Here is a 15402-nt window from a genome sequence, read left to right on the forward strand (position 1 = left end):
ATAGGAGCAGTGATCCTTCAGTCTGGTGCCCTCACCTGATGTCTGACCCATCCACCCCAGCAGGCCTGGGGGATGGATCTGGACAACCACAGCTCTTCCAGTGCCCCACGGAGCTGCCTCAAAAGCTGATTGTTTTCCTCGGTGTGTGACGTCACCACTATTTGGGTACTCGAATTTCATGGCCAGTGGTCACCTTCATGAATAAAATTCCCTGACAGTGGCCTGGCCTGTGCTTGCCAAGGCAGGAATGTTGCCAGCCTGGCTGCCCTCTCCGAGCTGGAACAGGGGCAGCGCAGCAGGTTAATGATGGCGTGAGCGAAGCTGCTGTTCCCTTCCAGCTGAGGGTTATGGGCTCTGACAGCGTTTGCTGATGACCACTGAACCATGAGCCATATCCTAAAAGTACTTATCACTTCACCCTCCAACTGCCAAAGCAATTCGTGAGCAGTTTGTGAGGAAAAAGAAAAAAAAAAAATAAAAAATTGTGAACGGGGCAAAGGAGGACACACGAAATTTTGGAGAGGAGAAAAAACAGTATTAGGCAATGCTAACTCATCAAAATAGGCCATGAAATAGGCCATAAAAGAGATGAAACAGTAAGAGAGGCATCATAGTGGAAATAACTACAGCACCATCCATGTCAGTCTGGTACATACTTTTTGCTCACTCCCTGATTTGAAAGCAATTTTTGACATTTGGGCTCCATTAGAACACTTCTTGCCAAGAGATCACTGTATAGTTTCACAAGTATTATTGAAGACTCGCTGTGAGGTATCTCATTATTTCAGATGAGTAAATTGCCTCATAGAGAAGTGATTTTTTTTTTCATATTCTTTTTCCCTGAGACCACAAACAGCAAACAGCTTTCAAGCCAGAAGGGGAGATCCCAAGAGTCCTGCCTTGTTTATCCTGGTTTCATAACCTGCACTGCACTATCTCTGATTTAACAAAGTCCTGGTAAGTTATTTTGGTGCATTAAATATAATTTCTGATGGGAAGGTAGAGGTGTCTATGCTTAGAGGTCCTCCCTGTGCATTCAGACAGGAGGGGGTGCTGCACAATATTATTTTATTTATTAATGTTTTGCCAATCAGACTAAAATACTGCTCTGTAGTCAGTGACTGTTGTTCTTACCTTAAAAAGGTATGTAGAGAAATACTTGGAAAATCAGTGGTAATGCTGAAAGTTTGAGGAGTTTTCCCTGTTATCAAGCTCATGGGTATCCCATAATTTCATGTGGTGCCTCATCCTAAGGGAAAGCTGTGATTTCTCAGGATAATCCAAAGGCACTTCCATCCTCAGAGCAGGAACTTGTGAGCATCTGAACTGTAACTCCTGTGAGGTGCAGCAGTGCTTCCCACAGCTATAGAAGCACGTCTTGACTAGAAATAATACACTTTATATCAGATAAGACACACATTAAGCAAAACATTTTTATTTGGGAATGTAGAGAGAGTAATGAATGACTGCTTATTTATAGAAGTTTGTTGGGAAATATTACGGTCCTAATTAAAATGAAATCCCTGATAAGTTTCCTTTCAGAAACCAAAGGGCTAAGCACTAAGATTTTTCTGTCATTCTATGGAGTGTATATTTATAATCAGTCTTTAGAAATGTAGAAAGAACTGAAAAAAATTACAGAGGAATAAAGATTGACTCAAGTGATAGCTAAATATTAACTGTGTTAGTAAGAAGGAGGGAAATTACAAAGGGCTTGGCAAACTGAGTTGTCCAAACTGACTGACTGAATCAAGAAGTTAAATATGCCTGGGCAAAGCAAACTATGCACCAGAAAGGTCATTACTGTTTCTCATAGGGTTTAGCTCTTTCACTTTGCAATTGAGCTGGGTTTTTAAATACAGTTTTGTATGCAGATGTAAAGCTCTGGTTCTCTGTAAACAGAGAGGTTTTGAAACCAATTCCCTCTAACAGGTGTTACTGAATACAAGCAGGTTATCAGGATGTTACCTGTAGCAGCTTCACTGTGTGATGTTGTGTGTGAAGGCCACACCAGCCACACAGTGGTTAAAGACCAGAGGTTTAATTAGCCATGTTTCACTGGGCTTGCCTTCAGGCCTCAGAAATAAAAGGACTGAAAGAAGAGCAGTGGAAAGGTGACTGTTTTTTGTCCCCCATGGAGCAGTCTCAGGACTGCAGCCTGCCAGAGTGCTGTGAGCTGCTTCCCTGCCACTGCACCTCTTACCGCTGTGCTGCTGTTGCAGGTTGTGGCAGTAGAATTAACTTCCTTTATTGTATCTGTGTTCCATCGGCACAGGATTTACTAAAGAGCTAGAACTGACGTGAAACACTGAGAAACCAGTGATCACCTTACTGGTGTTTAAGCAAACACATCTATATACAAAAGTCCACTGATAATATTGAAGAAAATTGCGTATTTTCTCAGTTGATTTGAGCAGCTGGAACAATAAGAGTGTAACTGCAGCTCAAGTGCCCTGCTCACAAGATGATGGTGCATTGTTAACCGAATCAAAGCTAAGACTAAGCAGCACTTGAAGGTTATTACCATTCAAGTGAGACCAGTTAAAAGCAAATACCAATTTCGAGCTGGTGACCTTGAGCTGTGGGTGTTGCATTATCAGATGCAGCTGAACAAGGATTTGGCTCAGCTGAGGGGAAGCACAAACTCAGTAAAGAAATGATAAGTATCAAAGCACTGCATGCAAGGCTCTCTCTTGCTCTCAGCCTCCGTTCCCCACAAAGTCAGAAAATTGATGGTAAGTGCACAACATCTTATAGTCCATGGGTGGTTAGAGAATTCCAAATTGAAAGGGACTGGAGTTATTCTTGCCCAGCAGACTCAGTGCTAACTATATTCCAGTCCATTTGTGTATAGCAGTGGAAAACATAATTTATCTGGGATGTCAGGAACAACATTGCCTTTCATTAACCTTAAGCAAAGTTATGAGGCTTTGCTTTACTTACTAGGAAGGTTTATGTACTATCAATTTTTGTGCATATACAGAGGTGCAGAATTAAGAGAGTGGAAATTCCTCAAACCTTGCTAGGAGAAACCTGCTAAGAGCTTATAGCAGGCATTTATTTTATGTTTTAAAAATTCAATAGACTCCAGTTAATCTGCCCTCTGGTAATCCACAGAATAATGATTGAGCCAGACACTTAGCTGGTGTAATGTAGTGAAGCTCTTCTGAAAACAGCAGTTGGGCTGCTACTCTAAGATATAAGAGGCTTAGGCTCAATTCCCTAATTTCCCACAGATCTCTTGTGTAACTTTGGCCAAATTCCTTCTATCTAGATAAAAATAAGGGTTTACAATCACTGAATAAAGTTCGAATCCTGACAATGCTTAGGCTTTCTACCTGATGAGCAGGAGAGCAAGGCTCACTAAATGGAATGCAGAATTAAAAACACAGTGGCCGCACACTGAGGAGGCACCTTCAGCATCCTCACGTAATTTCTATGTGCTTTAGGGCAACAATTCTGTGAAGGAAGGCATAACCCTACATATTTCCAGTGAGAATCCTCTGATGTTGCTGATATCAACAGCAGAGCCCCCAGTTTCTTACTGTTCCCAAAGGCAGGTGGGAATGAGGGTCCAAGCTATTCAGTTCAGTCATGACAAAAGGCTTTGCGGGAGGGCATGGAAGCAAAATTTTCCATTTTCCACAGCTGAGAGCACATTTCAAACCTCAGATCACTGGAACTGGGCATCAAGAGGGGGACTTTGGAGAAATTAACAACTCTAACATTAAATCTTCCTATAATTGGTTCAGAACCTCAATATGGAATTGGAAGGTAAATGGATTAAGGAGTGTAAAGGGTTCGGTTACTGTAGCAGTGGGGAGCGTGTAAGCAGCTAAAACTGATGGATGCTGTCACTTATAATTGCTGAGAGCCTGAACACCAGGGTGTATGGTGGGAATATTTGAGCTCTTCAGAGGTAACAGTCTGATCCTTGCAGGTGGAGCTGTCTGGGGGGCCCTTGGGTGGAGATGTGCCAGCCTGTAAAGGTCTGCCCTGCACACAAGATTGCAGAATAGGCACTTTCACAGCAGTGATGCAAACACTGGATGTAGCTGCTCTGCAAGCAAGTGGTCAAGCGAGCAGTGATGTCAGTGCCTTTTGTGTAGCTTTGTGTTTCAATTCATAATGGAGGAAATTGTTATTGTGGGCATAGCTCCAGGAATAAGTGGATGGGAAACATTTTAGGGAATTCTGTAATAAGAAAGGATTGTGATTCTCCTAAGCTAAGAAGTCAAAGATATAGTTCAGCTCTGCATTTCACCTGTCTTTTTGGGCAGAGCTTGTGTACAGTTTAGGAGTCCTTCTGCTCACAAGGTCAGAAGTAGGGAGTGCACATAAATGTCATGGCAAGGAAAAAGGCGTGCCTTGAATTAGTAAAAAAGATGGAAGAAATCTCTTGCTTATTTTCAGAACTGACCACATTAGGAAGCAGCAACAGACTTGGTGTAACAGTCTGGTATGGGAAGACCTCTGACATATTGATCATGATGGGAAAAGCAATTCTGGGATGCTCTTCCTCACAGCTGTCTTCACAACAAACAGATCAAATAATTTTGATACTCTTCTGCATTAAATATTTCAGTAAAAAAATCCCTCCATTGCTGACACGGGTGCATCATTATCCAGCATTAGTTGTGGTGAAAACTCAAGTACAGCCAAGCAGGAATTTCTAGTTTGCCTGCAGGCCTTGTGTGCTGCCTGTGCATCCAAAACTGTTCTCTGCTTTTGGAAATACCAGAGGGATTCCTGCAGTGTGTGAACTGTACCTTTTAGACATAATGGTAATTGTTTCACACAACATTAAATTACTTGTAGCTGCATGGTCTTGTGAATGCCAGTGCTCCAGCTCCCTGGGTAAAATGGACTGCACAGAAATGTTTGCCAAAAACAGCAGTGTGGAGATGCAGCCAAAGCAGTGAGTAGGCTTTGAGGTTTACAGCTGTTCTGAACAGAGATTCAGAGATTTTGACCTTGCGTTTCAGAGGAGCAACCAGCAATAATTTCACTCTGCTCCATCCTGGTACAGTGGACGCACCTTCTGCAATTTCTCTCCTTCCTGAACTTAATTTCAGTGAGCTCAGGCTCCATGACAAGGCTCTGTACAACTCGTTCAGTTTATGCTCATCCTGCAAAAGCCAGTGACCTGCAATGCAAAGTAAGAGCCTGAGCTCTGTGAGAAATGTGTGTGTTCCCCTTCTCCACATACTGGAGGCTCAGGATGGCCCAGAGGTGACAGTGCCATAAATCTCTATTTGGGCCACACAAATTAATCTGTGAGCACTGACTGTGCAGAAGCCCCACAGGTCAGAGCCACGAGCACTGACAGCACTCACTGACCGTGCCCAAGTGTGGTGGAAGGGAAAGAAATCTCAATACTTTCTGCTTAGGAGAGGGCTCAGTCCAAGCACAAGCAGACTTTGTTTCTGTGTCCAGATAAAGAAGTTGGATGAACGTTTTTCCCCTTAAGAAACAGGGAAAGATGATCTTCAGCTTTCATTGAGTTACAGCATTAAAATCTGCATTTACTTGTTTATTCTGTTAATTGGTATATCTATAACTGATTCTTTCCATTTAACAAGTTGCCCAGTTTTTCTCTACCTCCTGCACTCCAGCAGTAGGAAAACCACTGCCTTTGAAGAGGGGTCTTTTGGCAGGTCCCTATAACTCTGTGTCCACTAGTGGAAAGAGGTTTTGGATTGGGTTTTTAACTTCCCATCTCTGAGGCAATTAATGTGTGCTAAACCTACAGGTGGTGGGGAATTTTTTCCATCAAAACACCTCTGATAAGCAAGTACTGATTTATCAAAACCAAACCTGTCCAAAATTCTAGTTCTGAAATTGCCAATGTATTCAATTCTGCATCCACAAAATGAAACCTAATTATTTCTTTCTTTGAATAATTTTTGGATATACTTGGAGGAGAAGTATCACTTAAACTGTTGTTTTGTTAAAGAAAAAACAAAAACATCAGGGAAATCTGAACACTTTGGTTTTAATATGATCCTAACATATGAAAAGAATACAAAATGGCTCATTCTGAAGGGAATTATACCATATGTATGTTCCCTTTAAAAAACTAAAACCAAACAAAGCACACAAACTCTGTAATATTTCCTTCCCTGGAAGAGAATCACCAAAACAGAGACAGAACCTGTATCCAAACAACTCTTTAATAATCAAATGAGAACTGAAAGACTGTTTTCTCAGCTCACCTGAGAGACTGTGTGTCATCACGACAGATGAGACTCACTGAGACTTCAGATAAAGATTCCTGTGCAGCAGCATAATTTATGGAGAGCTCACAACCATGGCACTGGCTTCTTCTTGTTTGCCTTAAAATCCTGACCTTGGTAGCTTTCCAGGCACTGCCTTTGTTTGCTGTGATGCATTTATTTGATTCCAGCATTTTCCTGAGCTGCTTTGTCAGGTGATTGAAATTATCAGTAAAATTATGACAACATTTGTTATCCCTTATAAGAAATGAAAATTAGTCTTCTACTTCATGATATCTGCTCAGTTTGAGTAACAATCACTGCAGAGTAACCAGCTACTTCTGTTGTTTACCTCTGCATCACACAGTTTATCTAAACTAACCACCTGAAAAAAGTGTGTTTTTTCTGTTTAGAGGAAAGAGGAGTAAAATGAACACATGTTTATAAGCCCTTTGAAAGCCAGACAGGGCAAAATCTGTTGCTAGTGTTATTTTTATGCTGACAAGTCACCCTGCACTCCAGTGTAGGAACTGGTACCACGTACCCTGCCCCCTGCAAAACAGCTAAACCTCCACGAGTCATTTGTTTCATCATCTCTGAGCTTTTCTGCCAAGCACCTGCCTTTTAATTTGCTACAACCAACCTGAAACATCTGTCAATTTTTTTTTTCCCCATGAATTAATAACGCTGTAATTAAAATCCAGCAGAGAGCTCAGCTGAGACTCCTGGTTAATTAGGACAGGAGGCAGCCATGTGAGCAGCGTGGCACTACATGGCTTGGAGAAGGCTTGGATTTGAACCAGGGGCTCTGTGGGTGACAAGTTCCTACCAGTCCATGAAGCTTTGGGATATTTGGTGCAGGAGCCAATATGTCTGTCTGTGGGCAATCAAATATTGCTGAAATCATTTAATCAGGACGCAGTGCCTGCAAATTATTATCTTTGAATGTGGATTTTTAAAGGAGCTGGGTTTAATTGTTGCCATTCTGCAATCACTAAGAAAATGAGGAGGATCAGTGCTGAACTCAGCTCTTGCTGAGAGCTGCTTTGCTCTTCAAGTGGGAGTGTCACAAGGAGAAAAATGACCTTCTTGGCAAAGGCCATACCTGCAGCTAATGTGCAAAGATTGAGGATTTGAGCTCCTTCCAGGATTGATTTCTACACTAATAATTGCAGTGGTGTCCAACTAATCAAGATTGTTCCTGGTACTGAAAATATCAGCTTGCTTCAGGTTTGATGCAGGTTGATTCCTGCAGCTTGTGTTCTTATACCACCTGCCTGAGACATAAGGATTTGGAGATTGGTTTCTTGGTGTTTGTTTGTTTGTTTTAAACAGCAGACAAAAATATTTGTAGTTCTGTACATTTCAGCACACCTATAGATGAAAACTTTGATCTGGAGATCTCATCACTCATCAAGTAATTTTTTAATGTTAAAAAGTGCACCAGTTAATATCACAGATTTTTTTCAAGCTTGTTGATTGAAGGCAAAGAAATCTGTATTGCAGCTCAAAGTGAGGTATGAGAGATTTTTATTATGAACTTGAATAATTTGAAAACAAAATGGGTACCATGTGTAATCTGAATGTCCTACTGTGTACCAGTGTCATGTAACCCAGAAGGCATTCCTGGTTTAATTGGACAACTGTGTTTTACAACCGTCCAAACTCACAAAGGATGTCCTACAAAATAAACTTCCCTAAGTAGTCTCTGATGTAAAGAGACATCCACAAAAAATGCCACATCCCTGACCCTGTCCTACCTTTTGAGAGCTTGACATTGCATGTACAGAGATTTTTTAAAAATTATTTCAAATTACAAGAAAGCATTGTAATGCCAAAGAACTGCATCTGAACCACAGTGTGTGTATGAGAAAACCCACTCTGGCTGATAAGGAATTGCCTTTTCCTAAACCATCCTTAACTTCGAGGAGCTGCTGCATGAAAAATGAGGAGATTCCTTGACCAAGCTTGCCCTCTGCAGGCCTCTACCATCTCCCTCTGGCACTGCCAGATTTGTTCCCTTTTCTGCAGTTCCCTTAACTGTGCTGCTAACATAACAGAGTTTGGATTGTATATATATATATATACATATTTATTTTTTTATTAGTAAAATAGTAATTACTTAAATAGATACTTGGAGACAACTCTGTAGTCTTAGTGAGACTGCATCCCAAACATCAATTTAATCTGCCCAAATAGCTCCTGATTAGGTTTGCTGTTATCTGGAAGCAATGAGTTAATGGAGATGCTGCAGAAGGGATTTGATTTAACCCTCAAGCTGTTTGTTCAAGCTGAGCTACCAGCAAAGACCATAACTGGCATCTGCTCTAATGAGGTAGAGTGAGAATCCCCTCGACTGTATCTCTATAGTACTGGATAACGAGGAAGAATGACACTAAAATAGACTTTTGGTGAAGTTTGTGAGAGTAAATTCTGCCCTTGGAAGATGAAGGAGGGAATACTTTGGAACTCCTCACCTTGGTCTCTGATGAATAATGATCTTTTATGAATCTCTCCTAGTTTTAAACTAAACCAAAAATCACCACCATGGTTTATAATTTTCATATAACAAACAAAAGCAGGTACAGGTCAATAACACAAATCAAATTCTGAATACGACAGTTTGTTTAAGTATTTCACTCCATTACTTATATTTGTAGTTGACATAGCAACAACATCAAAATCTCTGGTGCAGATGAAATTACACTGACGAGCCTGCTGTTGGTATAATACATGTTAGCTGAGCCAAGGCAGACATCAGCTATGCCCCTCAACACTTTTGTTCCAAAACACTTTGCAAAGAGAGATTATTTAGCCTCTTCCTCCTTTCTTTTTATAACATACTCCATGTGCTTGCAAAAGACAGAAAACGTCCCTTAGTAGTAATAATTAAGCATAATATTGCATCTGCAGTAGTGGTAAAATTGCAAGGAGTGCAGTAGGGCTCTCCTGGGACCCTTTGACCACCAGCTCATGAATATCAAGGACTCCAGCCAGGAACAGGCTGAAGAGCCAGGCAGGCTTGTTTCAAGCAGAACCTGAAGCCCACTAGGAGTTCACAGATCTAGACCAATAGCTGCTTTCAATGAGTGACTTTAATTAGTAAATTCCAATTAAAAAAAGGCTTCATTGGATTTTTTTTTTTTCCTCCAGAGTAGCTCAATAAAATATGCTCTTTGAAACAAAATCTGACTCATGCCACAGGTTTAACAAGGGCTAATTTTAACAGGCCCTTATTTCAGTATTGGTGTTAAAGAGCAAATGGATTAAACACTTAAGTTGAGAGGATGTCTGTCAAAATTCTGTGGACAATAATAAACAAACTCCTCTTCTGACAGCTGATGTCTGGCTTACAGACAAATGACAAGACTGACAGAAGGAAAATTGGATGTGTTTGTTAGAACAGTCTCAAGGGGAGCCTCCCTGAGCTGCATGATGAACACTTATTTATTATAGAACAAGTTAGAAAAAGACTTCTCCTACACTCATGGTATGTGAACAGTTTGCCAAATAGTTCTTGTAATAACTTGTTTTTCATAGATACACCTGTAGGTACACAAAAAACCTGCATTTTTGTCCAGCCTTTCTGTTAAGGCCATCCAGTAGATGGGGCCACGGAGTTGTACAGCCCACGAAAGGAAGTAAAATGAGTTCATCCTAGGAAAACCTCTCATAATCAGTGCAAATAGGGCTTTGATAATTCATTAAATTCTAATGCCAGGCAAATAATTTATTTGCTTATATCATGTCCTGACTGTAAGACTGATTAAGCTGTACTCAAATGCTAGTTAATACGATTTCATGTGTGTTTGATACTGAAATAATTACAACTCTCAGTCAACAAAAATTACAACTGAGGGTTTTAATCTTCATTCATGCTACGTTTGTTCCCAAGTATTGTGCAGGTCTGAGATACAGTCAGGCTTGTGATGAAGTGTCAAAGGAAGTCATTGGCAGTAATAGTAGCAAGAAAGTCCCACGTGTGGAAACGTGTACGTGGAGAGAGGAACGTGTTAGTGGTTTCTGCATAAAGAAAGGTTGATTTTATGAATGTAACCTGCGTGCACTGTTGGGGGTTTCCTCCCTGTTTCTTTGAGGTCTGTGCTTCTGCTCCTGTTAAACCCGTGAATCAGAAGGGAACAGGGGGGTTTGAGAGAGCCTGTTTGCAGGCTGCAGGAGCAGGGCTGGTGGATGCTGAGGTTCGAGGTGCGTCTGCACATGCGGTGCAGTGTCGCACAGCAGAAGGGGCTGTGAAGGAGTTTCTGAGCTTTTGACTCGTCAAACGCCAAGTTTCTCGTGCCTTCAGCCATAAAGTCCCTTCGGGAGGTGGCTGAGGGACCGCTGCCTTTGAGCGGGGGGCTCACACGTTCAGTCCCGGCCACGGGGCAGGACAGAAAGGACGTGGCTGGGTGACCCGGAGAGGTCAGGGGGTTCTTTGGGTCCGGGCCGGGGTTGGGGGGCTGCCCCATCCGTGTGGCTCGGCCGTGCCAGGGGGGAGCCTTGTCCCGCAGTGAGCCCTGCCCTGAGGGAGAGACCCCAGCTGGGGATGATTCCTGTCCCGGGTGGAGTCCGGCTGGGAGCTCATCCCCGGGATTAAGACCTGTCCCCGTGGAGGGAGCCCAGCCCCGGCGAGTGTCCAGGGTGGGTCCAGCCCCCCGGGGCGGTGCAGCCCCGCTCGTCCCGCCCGTGATCCGGGCCGAGGGGCCGCGACGGCACCTGGAGGCGGCCCCGCCCCAGTGCCAGGAAGGGAGCGACCGGCGGGGCGGGAGGGGAGGGAGCGGCTGGATCCGGCGGAGGGGACGGGACGGGGCTGCCGCCCCGCAGAGCCCGCGGGTCGCTGCCGGCAGCCGGCCATGGCTTTCGGGAAGGCTCCGAAGGACCCGTTCGGCACCGCCGTGGGCAGCCTGGTCGGTGAGTACCGAGGGGGGTGCTCCGCGCCCCGTCCCGCCCCGAGGGGAGCCCGGGCCGCCCCCTCTCCCCGCCCGGCGGCTGAACGGCGGCTCCCCTTGGCCTTTCAGAGCGGGCGACGCTCGGATCGCTGCAGACCGAGGAGTGGGGGCAGTTCATGCACATCTGCGACGTGATCAACGCCACGGAGGAGGGGTGAGCGCGGCCGGGGGCGAGGGACCGACAGCGGCCGGTGCGTGGCTCGGAGGTGGCACCGGCGCTGCTCGAGGGCAAAGGGACATCGAGCAGGAGGTGAAGGGCGCTGATGGGAAGCGACCCAAAACGAAACAGCAGCAGGGAGCGCGTACCTGTGGTTCGTAGACCAAAAAAAGCTCTGCCTGTCACCGAACCAACAGAACTCGTAGGGTTTAGACTCGTAGGCTCTTCCCCGTGGACACGCGCTAGAGGAAAAGTGGTAACAAGTGTTTCTCACCTGAGTCTGATGTACTTAGTACAACCCCTACTCCTCATCAGGCTAAACGGGCACGCCTGCCCTCTGCAAAACCCACCTGTAAAAAGGCTTTGAGCACCTGGGTGCCTCCAGCGCTGGTTAAAACTCCGGGCTTTTAACCTGGAGTTCTCCACTATCCAGTTGCTCAGCCAGCCCGTGTCACGGCAGGGGTGAAGCGATGGCTGGGTCCCTGTTCAGTGGGATCCATCCCATCAGGGTGTGTTCCCAAAGGCTCCCAGGACTGAGGTGGCCTCTTGCACCCAGCAGCCACATCCAGGTTTGCTCAGCCACTTGCTGCTCTGAGCTTATTCTCACCTGCAAAAGGAGAAGAAGGAAATTCGTTCTCATGTAAGATCAGTGTTCCATGGCTAGCAGTGGCATATTTTAACACCAGCTGAAGAGTTTTCTCTGGGAGAGTGAGATGGGCTTAGTTGCTGCACATGTATCTTTTTATTTTGTATCAGCTTTTCTCACCCGTGGCTCCTAGTGCTTGGAATGTCAGTAATAACTCCCTTCTGGTTATTGCCATAAGTGACAGCACGCTTTGACCCTCAGTGTTAGTTTTGATGTGAAGTTTCCATGCAACAGAGCTTTTCTTATTAAACTTACTTCCTCTTGTGCACGGCTTATGCTTACAGAGGAACTCCTTGTAACTTCCTCCTAGGCAGCTACTACTAGTCATAATCTGTAACAGGATACTAGGACCAGCACAACTGCTGTATCTAATTAGGTAAATGGTTATTTTAATGCCATATACAGCTCCTGACCAGAGCATTTCCAGATGCTTCAGTGAGGGAAACAAGAAGCAGGAGTGGAATCATAGTACAGCTTTCTGCAAGGGAAGGTTTTCTTCTCCACACTCATGCTCCCATCCATCCCTTGATGCTCTCCTGGTATGCCTGGGTATGGTACAGGATTAAGAAAAAATGAGAAGTATCGTTTGGTTTTTTTTTTTTCACGTGAAGTAAAACATTTCAAACTGAAATGAAGTGATGGTAAATACTCACATAATGATATTGGCTTTGAAATATTTGCAACAAAGATTTCTCTTTTTTTCTTATTGAAACATTGTGTTTGTGCCTATTGCTCCATCTTAGATTCTAGAGAGATGCTGAAGAGACATTAGGACATCTTGTTTATGTTGATCGTGAGCTTTGGACTGGCCTTAATAATTGTACACTATAGATAGTCCATATTAATCAGGCAAAACTGCTTCCCACATGTGATAATCTCAATACCATCTTCCACCCTCTTCCTCCTACATAGATAGTTAAAAGATATGGGATGTATATATAGAAATCAAAATGGCTGGGCTGGAAATGGCCCTATCTCTGGGCTGGAATGGGTTGTCCACCCATTCATGGTAATTACTCAGATGAGTTAAATGCATCCTGCAATTATAAGATTGGAAGTTATCCGTGACACCCCTGCTCCCGCCAGCACTCGCTGCAGAATATTTTTTAATTGCATCATACATGAAACATAGGTATCAGCCAACTCTTGATACAGCTGGCAATTGATGTTCCCTTTCTTGGCAATAAAAGCTAGATAAGTAATTCTGTTGTGCCATAGTGGAAAAATATAATTTTGGAGCAGACTTTACAGAGGAGAATCACTTTGTCTGCGCAGTCTCTGGAGTAATGCACGGTCTGCAGTTACAAACCTGATTCACTGCTTGGTTGCTCTAGCTCAGTGCTCAAGTGATTTTGCTGAAATCAATGGGGCAATTGCTCTCGTTTTGTGTGGGTGTAAATACAGGGATGAATTTAGTCCCATATCCCAGGCTGATATTTTTGGGTCTTGGATGAAGTTATGAACTAGAAAAACAGCCCAACTTCACTGGTAACTTTTTCTCCTTAATTTCTTGTCACAGGCCTAAAGATGCAGTTAAGGCACTAAAGAAAAGGCTTTCAAAAAACTGTAACCATAAGGAGATCAGGCTCACCCTGTCTGTAAGTACAGCTATGTTTATATTAATTAGACACTAAGGAAGTAAACATTCGAAACGATAAGGTGGCATGCAAATTATCCCTGACACAACTCTCCGGGATGATTTCAGTCTTTGTTGTTTGTGTGCACAGCACTGCCACAGTGCAGATCAGATGGTCTGCCAGCATTCCATGGAATCCTGGATGATGCAAATTCTGACATTTATCATTGTGGTTGTTTTTCTTTTTAAAAATTTGTACTATGTGAAAGTAGTATAGCTCTTATTTACTCTAGTGACTGTCCCTCTGTGAGTGCCCCACCTGTTTGTGAAAGAGATGGAGGCTGGGATATTACATAAAAGCTGCATTTGACCATTCTATTACTCACCTTGTGGTACTGATCTTAGTTAAGCTAAGCACAGTTGTGCAGCGTGGTGGAATGTGTGATAACTGCTTTGTAAAGATAAATGTTATCACATATAAATGAGAAAGTTGCATGAAAAAGTGGCACCGGTGAGTTAAGCAAGGGAGCAAGAGACAGGATAAGCCATGTGAAATCCAGATGTTATGACTAAATTTAAGATTTACTGGAGTTTGTTAATACAGTTCCCTGTTTTCCACTACATTGATAATGTAGGGAATAGCAGGAAGTTCCTAATGTCGTCATAAGTCCTGAGTTTCTGACTTGGCTTACTCTTGACTAACAATAGTGCAACTGTGAGAATCATACCATTTGTATTTTAAGTTGTTGTAGACTTTTGCCTTTCGTTAATTGTCTAAAACTCTTTTCTTCACCATTTCCTTTTTTGAGGTTGTAGAGGCCTGTCTGCATCACACTGACTGCTATTACTCATGGGTTTGGCATTTGTTGTGCAAAATCATTATCTACATCAACATGTGCTGAGAAGCGATTAGGGGAGATCAGCGATGGATAGTGTGGAATTGTAGGTCGCTTAGCAATTGCCCAAGTGTCTCCTGACAAGTTAGAGATGCAGATAAAAGTGTTTAACATGTCAATGTATGCCTTCAGCTGGTTCCATTTCCGCACTTCTTTCCTGGCTTCCTCCTCCACTGTCTCATGAGTCACGATTGTGTGTGTTTTATGTGTTTCCCTGACAGAAACACTGGGTTTCCACTGTACTCGCAATCCCTGTATCAGATCTGCTTTCCTTCTCCTCCAGTCCTTGTGCACCAAGGTCCTGTTCTGAGTGTCTGACGCAGTCAGTTGTGATAACCCAGTGTTTGGGTTTAGGAGCCGTTCCGGGGGTATTTACAGTGCAGATATACCCAAGGTGACATTATAGCTCAGCCTTTGAGGGCATGAAAGTGGGAGAAGGATCTTGTTTGAGGTGTATCCAGGGAAGAACTTCATCAGATTGACCTGAAAGCTCATTGCATTTGCTCGCAGCAGGAGTGTGTACCAGGTGCAGCTGGGATTGCAGTTCAACACTCTCAGTCTCTGTACCATCCCAGGCCCCTTTCTCCATGTCTGTTCTCACCCACTCACATGGACACAAGTTACCTGTGCCTGCCAGGCAGTTGCATCCTTTTGGCCCAGCTTCTGTCTGCGGGTTTCTCCTCCCTGAGTTCCTCAATATTTTTTCCTTCTTTTTTTTTTTTTTTTTTTTAAATTTAAATAAGTTCCAACCTTTCCTCTAACTCTCTCTCTTTCAGCTTTTGTTCTTATGTAAGATCTTCCATCCTTTGCCTCTCCCTCTGCCCCTGACTTCTTTCCTAATGGTTTGTTACCAGTACTGCCATCAGTTTAGCATGTGTAAAACCTTTCCTCTGATGACCCCACTGCTGGTCAAGTGTGGCTTTTAACTTTGTTCCCAAATCACTCTTCCTATGTGCTATATCT

The 15402-nt window shown here is 43.6% G+C and overlaps 1 protein-coding gene across 3 annotated transcripts in view; it reads left to right on the forward strand.

The window, feature by feature from the left end:
- The first annotated feature begins 596 nt into the window (after window positions 1–596).
- TOM1L1 (target of myb1 like 1 membrane trafficking protein) overlaps window positions 597–15402 on the forward strand; it is a 33484-nt gene continuing 18678 nt past the window's right edge. The window contains exons 1-3 of one of the 3 annotated variants that reach the window (XM_027882443.1): window positions 597–648; window positions 846–957; window positions 13487–13565. Coding sequence is in view for 2 of the 3 variants with exons in the window: in XM_027882441.1 (XP_027738242.1) it covers window positions 11069–11126; window positions 11234–11318; window positions 13487–13565 (222 nt within the window). In the remaining variant the exon portion in view is untranslated. Of the gene's footprint in view, window positions 649–845; window positions 958–9826; window positions 9857–11039; window positions 11127–11233; window positions 11319–13486; window positions 13566–15402 lie in introns of those variants that run through there. The other 2 variants (XM_027882442.1, XM_027882441.1) reach the window with 2 other exon arrangements.

The sequence above is a fragment of the Empidonax traillii genome, unplaced genomic scaffold (genome assembly GCF_003031625.1).
Source record: "Empidonax traillii isolate 1590-97213 ecotype Southwest subspecies unplaced genomic scaffold, ASM303162v1 scaffold105:size1093405, whole genome shotgun sequence".
NCBI lineage: Eukaryota > Metazoa > Chordata > Aves > Passeriformes > Tyrannidae > Empidonax > Empidonax traillii.